The sequence below is a fragment of the Hyperolius riggenbachi genome, chromosome 8, assembly GCF_040937935.1.
Source record: "Hyperolius riggenbachi isolate aHypRig1 chromosome 8, aHypRig1.pri, whole genome shotgun sequence".
In the NCBI taxonomy this organism is placed as follows: Eukaryota; Metazoa; Chordata; class Amphibia; order Anura; family Hyperoliidae; genus Hyperolius; species Hyperolius riggenbachi.
In genome coordinates, this window is record NC_090653.1 from 294,109,572 (window position 1) to 294,127,100 (window position 17,529).

The following is a 17,529-nucleotide window of genomic DNA, read 5'->3' on the forward strand; positions in this document are numbered from 1 at the left end:
ACTATGCTTAGGTGAATTTCCCACTTGCTCCTCCGCATCTTCAAACAGGAACCTAAAGGGTTAAACATCAGAAGGGCTGCCGGAGAAATCTTGTTTGGGATCTCTCTGCTCTGCAGCCTGGGGGGTAGAGAAGCTCAATCATTCCGAGAAGGCATGGCATCTTATCAACATCCGATCGGCGGGACTTGCAGGAGACAGGGGCTGTTTCTACTGGCTCTTCTCCTGTCAGTTATAGGATATAGAAATGTCATAGGAATGTGCAAGATGGTGCCTGGCAGGTAGCCACGGCCACAGGGCTCCGGCTCACATTACTCTTTTTTTTTCACTCCTCTCCCCCTGGGGCTACGGCCAAACCGCTCTGGTGGTCTCCCTCTAGCTCCGCCACACCATCGGGCAGATGAACGACATTTCAGTACCTCGGGCTCCGACGCCATGGCACTTGCGCTGAGGTCTGGCTCACCACGTGGTCAGCTCAGCTGACGACCCACGTGGCGCCAGCCCCAGCTGCTCCATATTACCACCGCCACTGCCTGGGAACTCCTCTCGCCCAGTGCCGCTGCCAGATAACACGCAGCTTGGAGACGGGATGCTGCTCCGGAGGAACCTGTCCCTGCTGTCCCCACTACAGCAGTCAACCGCCACTGCCTGGGGACTTCGTGCATCCAGCACAGCATGCGGGAGTCCGGGCTCTCCTTCCCTACTGGCAGAGCCTCCTCCTGCATATACACAGGGATGAACCACGCGGCTTCCACACCGCCGCTGCCAAGGGAACCAGGACCCGTCCATTAAAGGTACAGGGGCTGCTCCACCGCTGGGAAAGGCCAGACATAGCTGCCTGCACACACTGCAGCCACCACACACCAGGCCAACTTGCCTGGCTGTCAACACACCATCCAGGAGCCATCATCTACCTCTGCCGGACTGCCTGGGATCCAGCCTTTTTACTTTTTTTGGCCAACCAGCAGTTCCTTGTTTTGACCAGCTCCATATAGAAGGTAGCCAGGTCAGTCCCTCTCCAACTGGATAATTGAACTTGCTCTTGGCCACTCACCACAGCAGTCACTGGTTTCTCTGATCCCCTGTCCCTGGGTCATGGCCTTGTGGCTACTCCACACACACCATACTAGGCCCCAAAGTCAAGATACTAGGAAGGGTCCATGCAGTTTGCCCTGCTCACCCATGGCTAGACCCACACACATGATCCAGGACTCGCTACATGCAGCTAAAGGGGTAAAGGCAGGACCAGGACACTAACCAGCCAGATTACATTGGAATCCAAAGGGGACTCACTTCACTGTTTTCACCTTCTCTCTTTTTCCTATCTTTCCTCTCTCTCTTCACTGGGTCAGACCATGGGGCATCTAATTCAAAAAATATCGCTGCAGAAGCGTTTTGAGTGCCATAGACAGCAGCGGATTACCCTCCTGGTTCCATCTTATATGTATCCTCCTGTCTATGCCTTTGTTTTATGCCTGTATATGTAATGTACCTACTGTATGTATCTGTAGGTACCTGTATGCACTGTATATATATTTTATGTGACTGTACCATCACCGACCCTGCTTGACCCAAAACCAATTCCGGGTACAACTCTTGTTGTACTTGGCGAAATAAACCTGATTCTGATATCCCTCTCTGCTTCTATGAGTCACAGCTCCGCACAGTCTCCGCCACATCAGAGATGCCGGTAATCGCTGCATGTTTCTGGGCTTTACCACATGTTGTAGGCTTCATGAATTTATATTTACTGACATGAGTTGAGGTATTTACAGCACAAGGAGGTAATTTACCTCACTGCTCAGTAATTTCAGCTTTTCATGCGGTAACAGCCTTGATAAATTGACACTTTCCTAAGTGCTTGGTAAAGTCAGCTGTTTTCTGCATTACAGATTGCTGTAATGGTTTTGTAAGATATGGACTGTGTGTTTCACTGCTTGCTTTTGTGGAGCAGGCATTGCACCATTCTTAGAGCACATGTTTCTAAGACAAAAGACTTCACTTCCTGCTAACTGACCTAGGGCGGAGATAAAGTTTAAATCTGCTGAAAAGCATTCTTTCAGCCAATGACACTAAACTTCCTAAAGGGGAAGTGATGTATGGTGAGGGGGTGGAGTCAAGGGGTATATTGTCTTTGACCATGTGCTGTGAGGGGGGTCTTTTGGCTGGAATGTGCTGGTGAGGCTGTTAGGTGAAAACCATGGGTAAGATATAATGGGACTGCATATTATGTGCTGTATTTTAGGATATATTGGGAAGCTGCATTAATGTTATGTATTAATGTATACATTGTGGGCATTGTTTACTAAGCTTTGTGTGTTTATATGGTTGGAGTGCACTGTGCATGTTGCTTTCTGGAATTCATCAATATCTGTACCTGTATCACATATATCACATGCAATATAAACTTTGTGAGATGCATTTCCACCAATTTGAGTGTTGTGTGGTTTCTGTGCCTCTTAGCTAGACAGAGATGCTGTTCCATAAACTTGAGTGTTGTGGCTCTGTGTCTCTTAGCTGGAGAGGAAGTATTCACTTGGAAGGGGGAGAAATTTAACCTGGGTTGCAGATCTGGGCTCTGCTCAATCATCTTGTAGCTGCCTCCAATGAAATTGAGCTATCAGGTTTATGAATCGAGGCCGTTGAGAGGGATCCTGTAACTATGACAATCCTGAAACCATGCGATTATTATTGGTGTTGAGGCATCAAGTCTTGTTGTACCAACAATATGATAAATGGTAACTAATTCTGTGCGTAAATAATTGTATAAAAAGTAATAAGGCGGGGCAGAGAATGGCTGCGAAAGCTAAAAGCAGACAGGTGAAATGGAGAATAGTTCAGCAACAACACCCCCACTCTAACGCCACGTCATCCCCAAAAGACTGCAGATGGATGGGTGACAACTCTGGCTTGTATCATTTAAAAGAGCCCTGACACTTCGCAACCCTCACTTCAACAGATGCAGGCGTATGTAGGTACAGTGTCTTTGCCCTCTATTACGCCAGAGCAAGCCGTACTTCTTAACCACTTGAGGACCACAGTGCTAAACCCCCCTTAAAGACCGGGCTGTTTTTTCTGTAATTGGCTACTGCAGCTTTAAGGCCAAGCTGCAGGGCCGCACAACACAGCAGGATGAGTGATCCCCCCCCCCTTTTCCCCCCACCAACAGAGCTCTCTGTTGGTGGGGTCTGATCCCCCCCCCTCCCCCCCAGTGATTGTTTGTTTTTTTATCAATATTTATGTTATTTTTTTTATTATTTATTATTATCTTTTTTTTTTTTAAACCCTCCCACCCCCCAGCCGGCCAATCCTGGCGATCGGCTGTCATAGGCTTCTGCCTATGAGAGCCGATCGCTCTCTTGTCCACCAGGGGGACAGCCGTGTCACACGGCTGTCACCAGTACAACGCTGCTGCCGATCGCAGCGCTGTACGGGTAAATAGATGGCGTAATCGTCTAACACTCTTCCCCAGGACTTGACGCCAATCGGCGTTAGGCGGTCCCGGGGCTGCCGCCGTGGCCACGCCCATGGGCGTGGAGCGATCTTAAGGTATTTAATAGGCCCCTCGAAAAAGGCATCAAATGATAAAATGCAACAAATCACCAGGGACTGATGCTTCATCAACAGCCATTATAAAATCTTTGCAGGCAACTTAGCCCAGCCACTGACTGAAATGCTTAAAGGGGCACTATGGCAAAAAATATAAAATGTAAAATATGTGCAAACAAATAAGAAGTACGTTTCTCCCAGAGTAAAATGAGCCATAAATTACTTCTCTCCTATGTTGCTGTCACTTACAGTAGGTAGTAGAAATCTGACATTACCAACAGGTTTTGGACTAGTCCATCTCTTCATGGGGGATTCTCAGCAAGGCTTTTATTCTATATAAAGATATTCCCTAAAAAGGATTTATACAATGATGCTGGCCAGCTTCCCTGCTCGCTGCACAGTTTTTTGGCAGTTGGACAGAGCAACTGGCATTCACTAAGTGCTTTTGAAAATAAATATATCCCTGAGAATCCCCCCATGGAGAGATGGACTAGTCCAAAACCTGTCACTTCCGTCAGATTTCTACTACCTACTGTAAGTGACAGCAACATATTTATGGCTCATTTTACTCTGGAAAAAATATACTTATTTGTTTGTTTGCGCATATTTTAAATTTTACAGTTTTTTTGCTGTAGTGCCCCTTTAATGAGGTTGCTGTTAGGGGACTCCTACCAGAGAAATTCCTTACAGCTAGGATTACTACTATACAGAAAATAGTAATCCCAAACACTAATCCCAGCTACAGACTTTAAAGAAAACCTGAACTGAAAATTAAAAGTCAAAATAAGCATACACAAGTCATACTTACCTCCCATGTAGTCTACTCCTCAGTGTCTTTCTCCTGTCCCGCGTCCTGTTTGTTCACTGTGATCAAGGGAATTTTCTGTCCTCCATTTCGAAAATGGCCATTACCCCCTAACAGCTTTCTGGTCAGCACACTGTTACACTGTAACATCGCCCACTTGAGCCATAGGGAGACATGGACATTACCTGGTACATCAGTTATCCTCTTAGCTATAACTGACAGCAACTGATATTTTACTGACAGCAACTGATGTATTTCAGATCTGACAAAATATTGTCAGAACTGGGAGGGATTATTGTCAGAAGAAAATGGTGAGCTTCTCAGAGGAACTGATGGCAATGTAACTATGTAATGTTCATTTAAAGTTACCTCATGTGTTTATTTTAAATATTTTTACTCAGTACAGGTTCTCTTTAAGCTTTTTGCTAAACGTATAGCCAACAGGTTGATGGAGAGATGGAGATTATGCCGCTACTAATTCATCCAAGCCAGTGATGGCATTGGAGAATAATTATCTTGCTACAGAGACTTGGGGCCTGTGGGACGTCCTCTCTTTTCCTCTCCTTGGATGCGGAGAAGGCAGTCGGCAGAGTCCACTGGTCTTATCACTCCGAGGCCCTTAAAAAAAATATGGCTTCTCAGTTTTTTACTTGGAGCCACTCTCTTTCTAATCTTGCCCATCAGAGACTGCCATGAGTAATGGTACAACCTGAAAACCCTTTAAAATTTCTAATGGCGCGAGCCACGTTTGTCCCTGTCAACTATTACTGTCAAATATTACTTTTGTTCTTCTTTTAGAACCTCTTGTCCATAAAATATGGGCCTTATTAAAGGATCATCCTTTGCTTGGTTTCCCTCATGTATCAAATATTTGGGTATTAACATCAGAATACTTTATTTCGCCAAGCTTGAGTGGGTCCTGCCCAGAACTGGATTTAGCACATACAAAGTTTGCTGAGGAAGAAGTTAAGGCATACAATATATACTGTACATATACACAATAAGCATACAGTATGCAGCACGACAGTAAACAGAAACTGATCAGATTTCAGATAGCTTGGTAGAGATCAGTACTGAATAAAGCTGGCCACTAACGGTCCAATTTCTAGCAAAAAATCATTTGAGCGGATTGGTTGTAAATAATCTCAGTTGATGGGCACAATCGATAATGAACAATTATAAAAACAATCATCAGATTGAATTTTCGTCAAACCAAAATTTGGATTTTCTTGTTGGTCGTGATAGATAGGAAGCAATGATTGGTTAGTTCATGGTGTAGTGAGCGATTTTTCGTCCGATCAGAATTTCTGTACGATTTTTCGTTAGAAATTGGACAGTTAGTGGCCACCTTAAGACACCAGCTACGCATGGCTGTCTTGCAGCAGCAATATCCTTTGGCAGAGGAAGGCCTGGAGTCACATTTATAACATAACTTCCTCTGACAAAGATTGGGCATAAGCCACCTGAGAAATGACAAAATCTTCTCACTGCATCAACCACAGACAGAGCTACCTTAAAGGACCTCCGAGGTGAAAAACTAATGAGAAAAACAAATGTATCTATCCTTCTCCTCCTCAAAATGACTTTTTAGATATCCCACAATTTTATTTTATATTTAAATCTAGTTTTTAAGTTTTTACTGTTTCCTTGTCTCTGCTTAATGACACCTTCATTTAAGTTTGCCAGAACTCAAATCTATGAATTATTGACCTTTTTAACTTTTTCCTGCTGTTAGAAGCCATTTACTGACAGGAAAGTGTTTATGGCTATAATTACTAATCAGTGAGGGTTATGCTACAGTCTGACCCGGTCCCGACCCAGGCAGAAACTGTCACTTGCATATCTGATTTTGAAAGGAGTGATCCAAGCATAAAAAAAAAAAAAAAAAATCCACTTACCTGGGGCTTCCTCCAGCCCGTGGCAGCCGTCCTGTGCCCTCGCCGCAGCTCCGGGGGCTGCCGGTCTTCTCCACTGGCGACCTCCCCAGGTCAGGTTCCAGGTCAGCTTCTTCTGCGCTCCACCGCGTGGGTCACGATCATCAGGATTGTACTGCGCAGTAATTGCAGTAGTTCTGCACCTGCGCAGTATGATCCGGATGATGTCAGAGAGAAGAAGAAGCCAACCTGGCGAGGTCAGCTGCACCAGCAGAAAAGACCGGCAGCCCCCGGAGCTGCGGCGGGGGCACAGGACGGCTGCCACGGGCTGGAGGAAGCCCCAGGTAAGTGGGTTTTTTTTTTTTTTTTTTTTTTTTAAAGCCTGGATGTATCCTTTAACTCTTTGAGCCAGAGAAAGAAAATAAGGACAACAGAAAAGTCATTTGTGTGCTTGGTACTGTACATACACATGTCTATCTCATCATGTCACATGTCACCTCAGAGGTCCTTTAAAATTGTGTGGCAGTATTTGACAACTATGCATTTTGCCCAATCCCAACCAGGAACGTCTCCCTTGTGTTGGGGAGGATGAGACAAACCAGGTTCCCTTCCTTATATTTTGTGGTTTTGTCCCAAAATTCAGGTATTGTGAACAGAGATATTGAACACCCTAATTGCCTCCAAATATGAATGGGTCTCGTCCGCGCGGATCGATTGCCGCTCGTCCCCGCCGACGCTTCGTTATCAGCGCTCGACTCCCTGCCATTGTCCACCGGCAGGGATCAAGCGGGCGGGAGTCTAGCGGCATGATCGGGCCAGCTGAATATTATCAGCTGGCCGGATCAGCTGGTCGATACACAGTACAGAAATGTACCGTGTATCCCCAGCATTAGTTGTTTCACATTTCTATGCAATCGTTTTGTTCACCCCACTGAATTAAAGCTGAAAGTCTGCCCTTCATCTTCATCTGAGTTGTTTCATTTACAATTCATTGTGGAAATGTACAGAACCAAAACTAGGAAAAAGTTGTGTCTGTGGAAATATTTATGGACCTAACTGTAGATTTATTGCAGACTTGTAAACAATCACCCGTATAACACTTACAGCAGCCGAGTGATGGCACGCCTTGTGGGATTTCTTCAGGACTTCCAGACTTGGATAGGAGTTCCTGTCTGTAGATGGACCTGTGAATGAATACAATCACCTGTGTGTGGTAAATGTATAAAGCATGCCAGCTGCACTCATAATCTCAACAGGCCCGAATTACATCACAGGAGCCAATAGGCACAGATGTCCTGGCAGTACAATGTAGAACAAAAAACACTTGGCACTCAAACCCAACACATGCACATGGGGGGCAGGCTCTGCATTTGCTTGTTGTTCAATCAATACTTCCCCTATTCCAACCGCTCAGACAAATGGCATATGGCTGAAGCTCTGGACGTGCACCGGTTTCAAAATCTGTGAGCAACAGTCTATCAATATGCGTACAAGAAGGCAGACCGGGCATCAGTCCCTTTAAGTTTCTTTAATGCAGCATCTTGCCAGAAAGAGTATTGCAGTGATACATTCATATATGGTCACAAACGGGTAGATCAAACCTGCATTGTTGAGGGTGTTCAGGGAGTGCGGGGTACGGGTGACCAGGGGTAGATGGACGGCACTACAGCCGTTTCGCGACCAGCCATGTCCTGGCACCCTAGACTCCACCCTCCATGCATGCAGGCCCTGATTTACCTCACAGGAGCCTATAGGCACAGATGTCCTGGCACCCTAGACTCCGCCCTCCATGCATGCAGGCCTGGATTTACATCACAGGAGCCTATAGGCACAGATGTCCTGGCACCCTAGACTCCACCCTCCATGCATGCAGGCCCGAATTACCTCACAGGAGCCTATAGGCACAGATGTCCTGGCACCCTAGACTCCGCCCTCCATGCATGCAGGCCTGGATTTACCTCACAGGAGCCTATAGGCACAGATGTCCTGGCACCCTAGACTCCGCCCTCCATGCATGCAGGCCTGGATTTACCTCACAGGAGCCTATAGGCACAGATGTCCTGGCACCCTAGACTCCACCCTCCATGCATGCAGGCCCGAATTACCTCACAGGAGCCTATAGGCACAGATGTCCTGGCACCCTAGACTCCGCCCTCCATGCATGCAGGCCCGAATTACCTCACAGGAGCCTATAGGCACAGATGTCCTGGCACCCTAGACTCCGCCCTCCATGCATGCAGGCCTGGATTTACCTCACAGGAGCCTATAGGCACAGATGTCCTGGCACCCTAGACTCCACCCTCCATGCATGCAGGCCCGAATTACATCACAGGAGCCAATAGGCACAGATGTCCTGGCACCCTAGACTCCCCCCCCCCCCCCCCCCATGCATGCAGGCCCAATTTACATTACAGGGGCCTATAGGCACAGATGTCCTGGCACCCTAGACTCCGCCCTCCATGAACCAACAAACCCGCACCAAACCGCACTGCAAGTATGCTGGCTGTCACTTTTCCCTTACCCATCATAGGTACAGGAGCTACTGGTGTCCCTTAGCTTTAGGTAGCCAGAGGTACCCTCAGCATTAAGTAGCTAGTGGTGTCCCTCACTGAAGAAAGATCTTGTTAGTGAAATGCCGAGACCCAGGTGACTATACTCATTTATGCTCTGCTTGGGACTCAGCATAGGGAAGGAGGGAGGCCCTAGGGGAGGGAAGTGAGTCGCCCCTCCATCTTGAGGCGCCTGTAGGCACATGCCTACAGTGCCTTATGGTAAATCCGGCCCTGAATTTATAACAAAGCGATAAGAAAGCTACAAAAATATGGCAATAAAAACAAGCAGCTTCGCTAGAGAGAGCCTTCACACACAGTCCAACCACCGGCCTATACAGAGACACGGCCTTCACACACAATCCAACCACCGGCCTATACAGAGACACGGCCCTCACACACAATCCAACCACTGACCTATACAGAGACACAGCCTTCACACACAGTCCAACCACCGGCCTATAAAGAGAAACGACCTTCACACACAATCCAACCACCGGCCTATACAGAGACACGGCCCTCACACACAATCCAACCACCGGCCTATACAGAGACACGGCCCTCACACACAATCCAACCACTGGCCTATACAGAGACACGGCCGTCACACACAATCCAACCACCGGCCTATACAGAGACACGGCCCTCACACACAATCCAACCACCGGCCTATACACAGACACGGCCTTCACATACAATCCAACCACAGGCCTATACAGAGACACAGCCTTCACATACAATCCAACCACCGGCCTATACAGAGACACGGCCCTCACACACAATCCAACCACCGGCCTATACACAGACATGGCCTTCACACACAATCCAACCACCGGCCTATACACAGACACGGCCTTCACATACAATCCAACCACCGGCCTATACAGAGACACAGCCTTCACATACAATCCAACCACCGGCCTAGACACAGACATGGCCTTCACATACAATCCGACCACCGGCCTATACAGAGACACGGCCTTCACATACAATCCAACCACCGGCCTATACAGAGACACAGCCTTCACATACAATCCAACCACCGGCCTATACAGAGACACGGCCTTCACACACAATCCAACCACCGGCCTAGACACAGACATGGCCTTCACATACAATCCGACCACTGGCCTATACACAGACACGGCCTTCACATACAATCCAACCACCGGCCTATACACAGACACGGCCTTCACATACAATCCAACCACCGGCCTATACAGAGACACGGCCTTCACACACAATCCAACCACCGGCCTATACAGAGACACGGCCTTCACACACAATCCAACCACCGGCCTATACAGAGACACAGCCTTCACACACAATCCAACCACCAGCCTATACAGAGACACGGCCTTCACATACAATCCAACCACCGGCCTATACAGAGACACGGCCTTCACACACAATCCAACCACCGGCCTATACAGAGACACAGCCTTCACACACAATCCAACCACCAGCCTATACAGAGACACGGCCTTCACATACAATCCAACCACCGGCCTATACAGAGACACGGCCTTCACACACAATCCAACCACCGGCCTATACACAGACACGGCCTTCACACACAATCCAACCACCGGCCTATACAGAGACACGGCCTTCACACACAATCCAACCACCGGCCTATACAGAGACACGGCCTTCACATACAATCCAACCACCGGCCTATACAGAGACATGGCCTTCACACACAATCCAACCACCGGCCTATACACAGACACGGCCTTCACACACAATCCAACCACCGGCCTATACAGAGACACGGCCTTCACACACAATCCAACCACCGGCCTATACAGAGACACGGCCTTCACATACAATCCAACCACCGGCCTATACAGAGACATGGCCTTCACACACAATCCAACCACCGGCCTATACACAGACATGGCCTTCACACACAATCCAACCACCGGCCTATACAGAGACACGGCCTTCACATACAATCCAACCACCGGCCTATACAGAGACATGGCCTTCACACACAATCCAACCACCGGCCTATACACAGACACGGCCTTCACACACAATCCAACCACCGGCCTATACAGAGACACGGCCTTCACACACAATCCAACCACCGGCCTATACAGAGACACGGCCTTCACACACAATCCAACCACCGGCCTATACAGAGACATGGCCTTCACATACAATCCAACCACCGGCCTATACAGAGACACAGCCTTCACACACAATCCAACCACCGGCCTATACAGAGACACGGCCCTCACACACAATCCAACCACAGGCCTATACAGAGACACAGCCTTCACACACAATCCAACCACCGGCCTATACAGAGACACGGCCTTCACACACAATCCAACCACCGGCCTATACAGAGACACGGCCGTCACACACAATCCAACCACCGGCCTATACAGAGACACAGCCTTCACACACAATCCAACCACCGGCCTATACAGAGACACGGCCTTCACATACAATCCAACCACTGGCCTATACAGAGACACGGCCTTCACACACAATCCAACCACCGGCCTATACACAGACACGGCCTTCACACACAATCCAACCACCGGCCTATACACAGACACGGCCTTCACACACAATCCAACCACTGGCCTATACAGAGACACGGCCGTCACACACAATCCAACCACCGGCCTATACACAGACACAGCCTTCACACACAATCCAACCACCGGCCTATACAGAGACACGGCCTTCACACACAATCCAACCACTGGCCTATACAGAGACACGGCCGTCACACACAATCCAACCACCGGCCTATACAGAGACACAGCCTTCACACACAATCCAACCACCGGCCTATACAGAGACACGGCCTTCACACACAATCCAACCACTGGCCTATACAGAGACACGGCCGTCACACACAATCCAACCACCGGCCTATACACAGACACGGCCTTCACACACAATCCAACCACCGGCCTATACAGAGACACAGCCTTCACACACAATCCAACCACCGGCCTATACAGAGACACGGCCTTCACACACAATCCAACCACTGGCCTATACACAGACACGGTCTTCACACACAATCCAACCACCGGCCTATACACAGACATGGCCTTCACACACAATCCAACCACAGGCCTATACACAGACACGGCCTTCACACACAATCCAACCACAGGCCTATACACAGACACGGCCTTCACACACAATCCAACCACTGGCCTATACACAGACACGGCCTTCACACACAATCCAACCACTGGCCTATACAGAGACACGGCCTTCACACACAATCCAACCACCGGCCTATTCAGAGACACGGCCTTCACACACAATCCAACCACCGGCCTATACAGAGACACAGCCTTCACACACAATCCAACCACCAGCCTATACACAGACATGGCCTTCACACACAATCCAACCACCGGCCTATACACAGACACAGCCTTCACACACAATCCCACCACCGGCCTATACAGAGACACGGCCTTCACACACAATCCAATCACTGGCCTCCAGTCACTCCTCATGTCCCCTCTGCATAGTGCTGGCTCTAGTCACTCCTCATGTCCCCTCTGCATAGTGCTGGCTCTAGTCACTCCTCATGTCCCCTCAGCATAGTGCTGGCTCCAGTCACTCCTCATGTCCCCTCAGCATAGTGCTGGCACCGGTCATTACTCATGTCCCCTCAGCATAGTGCTGGCACCGGTCATTCCTCATGTTCCCTCTGCATAGTGCTGGCTCCAGTCACTCCTCATGTCCCCTCTGCATAGTGCTGGCTCCAGTCACTCCTCATGTCCCCTCAGCATAGTGCTGGCTCCAGTCACTCCTCATGTCTCCTCTGCATAGTGCTGGCTCCAGTCACTCCTCATGTCCCCTCTGCATAGTGCTGGCTCCAGTCACTCCTCATGTCTCCTCTGCATAGTGCTGGCTCTAGTCACTCATGTCCCCTCTGCATAGGGCTGGCTCTAGTCACTCATGTCCCCTCTGCACAGTGCTCTGGTCACTCCTCATGCTAGGATTTTCACGTACCTGTGCATGTCACCTTATGAAAGGTCATTGCTGTGATCCCATCTCTGCTGGTGATAGGCTCCGCCCCCAGCCAACACGTTTCCTGCGGGTCACGCCCATCACATCTCAGCCATAGCTGGGGCAGGACCTCCAGCGGGTCTCCATTCCTGAGATCGGCCATGTTAGGGTTGTGTGTCAGGGTATAGGCTGACAGCAGCCGCCTACAACACAAAACCACAACATTCAGTCACAGGAATCAGGGAATCACCCTCGGCTCCTGTGATTCGCATAGAACAATCTTGCTGATTGAAAGTAATATAAAAGGCAGGTCATCGCTGCCAGCACTTACACATATGAAGTTATATTAAGATGGCATCTGCTTTTGGGAACAAAAAGCTCTTGGCCAGGAAGCCGACACCCTACCCAATTTAACCACCTCAGCCTGACATTGCCAATGTCTGTAGAATAAGATTTCCCTATAAAATAAGCAAAATCATAATTTGCTTAAAGCAATAATATATACGGCTCAAGACACAAGGATCAATGAAAAAAATGTTGACCCTTGGCAGCTTGGGCGGAAGTAGTGGGACAGTGTGGGGAGCGCTCTGCAGCCTTTCCTGTGTCCTTATACCAGATAGAAGAAACAAAGGAGCGCTCCTTGGTGCATTAACTTTTTAATCTTAAAAAACACGCAACATGGATACACTTACAATGTGTAGATGAAATGAGCGCTTGTCAGGCCTGCTGGCGGTTCTCTCCCTGCTCCTGTGCCTGGCCGGGGCAGCGGTGGTATCGGCGGGGGTGAATCGCGGTGGGCGGAGCCTGGTGCGCTGGAGCCGTATGACGTCACAACGCGTTTCGGCGTAACCACGCCTTCGTCAGACCTGACGGAGGCGTGGTTACGCCGAAACACGTCGTGACGTCATACGGCTCCACCGCTCCCGCTGCCCCGGCCAGGCACAGGAGTAGGGAGAGAACCGCCAGCAGGCCTGACAAGCGCTCATTTCATCTACACATTGTAAGTGTATCCATGTTGCGTGTTTTTTAAGATTAAAAAGTTAATGCACCAAGGAGCGCTCCTTTGTTTCTTTTATCTGCTACTTAGGATCACTGGCGCCACCCAGTTGAAGGAGCAGCACCTGTAACCCTTCTCAGTACCAGGACAGTGCAGGTCACTTTTTACATTTGGATCTGTGTCCTTATACCGTCTCATTTGGGGAGTCTTGTGCCATACTCCTCCGTTTTGTCTGCTAACCTACAACACTTTGCTTTATTTCATTGGTGGACTTTATGTAGCCAATTCTTCTCACTTGGTATTTGCTGCTATTCACTTGAATTCTACCTCACTTTCAGTGGTATTCGTTGTTATTTACTAATCTACCTCACTGGTGTGTCTTATTTGGGCTCTCATTTTTTATCTGAATTGATTATAGATTATATATTTTGTGTATAGTTAGATTGGTTTCATATTTATGTAGCACTTGCACCTTAATAGTAGTTTTTTTGTGGAGATGTTTACATTATTGTAATATTTATCAGCATAGCACAGGATGGTCATTTATCTTCATGCAGCACTAGCACTTTCAAGAGAATCTGTACAGTAAAATTCTTACAATAAAAAGCATACCATTCTATTCATTATGTTCTCCTGTCCCCTCTGTGCTGTTTCTGCCACTCCCTGCTGCAATCCTGGCTTGTAATTGCCAGTTTTAGGCAGTGTTTACAAACAAAAGACATAGCAAGTGATAAACTGAGAGTAGCTCAGTGTGTGAGTCATACAGAGTGTGCAGGGGGCCTGGAGAGGGTGTGTATAGCTTCTATCCAATCACAAGCAGCACAGCAAATTCCAGCCTGACTGCCTGAGCCCGACAGAGCAGACAGAGAAGAGAAGATTAGATCATTTAACAGAGATAACACAGCCACTGTGCAACTAGGAAAGGCTGCAGTAAGACAGAGCACATTAGAACAGCTATAGGAACATATAGGATAGAAGAAATAAGGCTCAACATTTTGTTACAGAGTCTCTTTAATATTAGCAGTTTTTTCTGTGGAGACTACCATTTATATGTGATTACATACTTCTCCTGGGTTGCTTTTCTGTGGAGCAGTTGTCTCTAGTTCTTACAGTATATTCTTTTATTCATATGAGACACTGCTGTGTAATTAACCACAGGGGTGCCCAGGTGAATGATTGATTTATTGTATTAATTAGACACCTGACTCATTTATTCATGTTATTTAGGGGCCTGTGTACCAGGTCTGGCTGCTTGTTTTTAATTGTTTTTATCTTTTTGAGCTGGTCATGAATAAAGATTTTTTCTCTGATCCTTGTGTCTTGGAGCCATATATATTATTGCTTTAAGCAAATTATGATATTGCTTATTTTATAGGGGGATCTTTGTTCTTTTCTTCTGTCAGTATATATGTTGAGGTCGGTGACCTCTTCCCCCAATTATAGATACCTATTGAAGTGAATATGGTAATATTTATTGCCTGGATATGTCTGCTCGTGTTTTTTAGTGTTAATTATATATAATAAGATTTACCAGAGCTCCATATTAGCTGAGTTCCAGTGTGTAGCTGTGCCACTCTGCAGGAAAAGCCTCTGCCTCTTCTATAGCTGATAGAGTAAAGGCCAGGTACAATTTCTACAAGGGGGTGGAGCTACACACTGGAACTCAGCAAATTCTGACCATATATGGTAAAATTGTCTTTATTTGCATAAATTCTTGCACACAATTTGCATAAACCTACATCAACATAGGGTAGTTTGCATATCACGGACCATCCCTACTAGTAACACAACTACTTAGTGTGTAGGTTATTACATATAAAAGACGCTCAGATATACAGTCACAATCAGATATGTATATTTGACTTTAAAAATATGGTGACTGCTTCATTACAGCAGCACAAGTAACTACTGTATTTTTTGGACTATAAGACTCACTTTTTCTCCCCCAAAAGTAGGGTAAAAAAGTCACCGCGCCTTATAGTCCAAATGCTGGGAGTTCCTGACTTGTGAGCGGCTGCCAATACAAACCTCCAACCCGCAGCAATGTCGGGGACTCCCTGTACTGTGCCCATGCAGAGGAGGACAGGGGGACAAATGGAGGACACAGGGACACAAATGGGCATAGAGGAGGACACAAGGGGGACAGAGGCGGACACATGAAGGACACAGAAGGACACAGAGACACAAATGGGCATAGAGGAGGACACAAGGGGGACAGAGGCGGACACATGGGGGACACAGAAGGACATAAAGGGTACAGAGGAGGACACAGAGACACAAATGGGCATAGAGGAGGACACAAGGAGGACAGAGGCGGACACAGAAGGACATAAGGGGGACAGAGGAGGACACAGAGACACAAATGGGCATAGAGGCGGACACAAGGAGGACAGAGGCGGACACAGAAGGACATAAGGGGGACAGAGGAGGACACAGAGACACAAATGGGCATAGAGGAGGACACAAGGAGGACAGAGGCGGACACAGAAGGACATAAGGGGGACAGAGGAGGACACAGAGACACAAATGGGCATAGAGGAGGACACAAGGAGGACAGAGGCGGACACAGAAGGACATAAGGGGGACAGAGGAGGACACAGAGACACAAATGGGCATAGAGGAGGACACAAGGAGGACAGAGGCGGACACAGAAGGACATAAGGGGGACAGAGGAGGACACAGAGACACAAATGGGCATAGAGGAGGACACAAGGAGGACAGAGGCGGACACAGAAGGACATAAGGGGGACAGAGGAGGACACAGAGACACAAATGGGCATAGAGGAGGACACAAGGAGGACAGAGGCGGACACAGAAGGACATAAGGGGGACAGAGGAGGACACAGAGACACAAATGGGCATAGAGGAGGACACAAGGAGGACAGAGGCGGACACAGAAGGACATAAGGGGGACAGAGGAGGACACAGAGACACAAATGGGCATAGAGGAGGACACAAAGAGGACAGAGTCGGACACATGAGGGGACACAGAAGGACATAAAGGGTACAGAGGAGGAGGACACAGAGACACAAGAGGGCATGAGGTACAAAGGGGGCATAATCCACAAGATGCCCCTTCCCATGGATGCACCAGGTTTAGTATGTATGTGTGTGTGTGTGTGTGTGTGTGTGTGTGTGTGTGTGTGTGTGTGTGTGTGTGTGTGTGTGTGTGTGTGTGTGTGTGTGTGTGTGTGTGTGTGTGTGTGTGTGTGTGTGTGTGTGTGTGTGTGTGTGTGTGTGTGTGTGTGTGTGTGTATGTGTGTGTGTGTATGTATGTATATATACACACACATATATTTCCCCCCTGGTTTTTGCCCTCTAAACCTAGGTGTGTCTTATGGTCAGGAGCGTCTTATAGTCCGAAAAATACGGTATTTTTTGATTGGCTTATTTCATGTTTGTGGACTAAGCACAGCTATTACTGTACATACAAGTCATTTCTGATGACTATAATCTGAAAACCAATATAATTTCATATAATTTTATCTTTTTTTTTTCTTTTAATTTATCAGGAGTCAGAGCATTTTTTTAATGACTCCGACTCCAGGTACCCATAAATAGCTCGGACCCCCACAGCCCTGATGGGAAGAGATCAGTGCAGCGTAGGCTTCTTGTAATGTAACCCCTTGCGTACCAGCAGTCTCTGGCCAATTAAAGGATACCCGAACTGACATGTGGCATAATGAGATAAACATGGGTATGTACAGTGCCTAGCACACTAATAACTAGGCTGTGTTTCTTTTTTTTCTCTGCCTGAAA

The 17,529-nt window shown here is 47.8% G+C and overlaps 1 protein-coding gene across 1 annotated transcript in view; it reads right to left on the reverse strand.

Moving 5' to 3' along the window:
* ZWILCH (zwilch kinetochore protein) overlaps positions 1-17,529 on the reverse strand; it is a 132,525-nt gene that overhangs the window by 97,903 nt on the left and 17,093 nt on the right. The window contains exons 5-6 of the mRNA XM_068249159.1: positions 12,777-12,976; positions 7,330-7,409 (exon numbers count right to left, since the gene is read on the reverse strand). Coding sequence (XP_068105260.1) covers positions 7,330-7,409; positions 12,777-12,976 — 280 coding nt within the window. The remainder of the gene's footprint in view (positions 1-7,329; positions 7,410-12,776; positions 12,977-17,529) is intronic.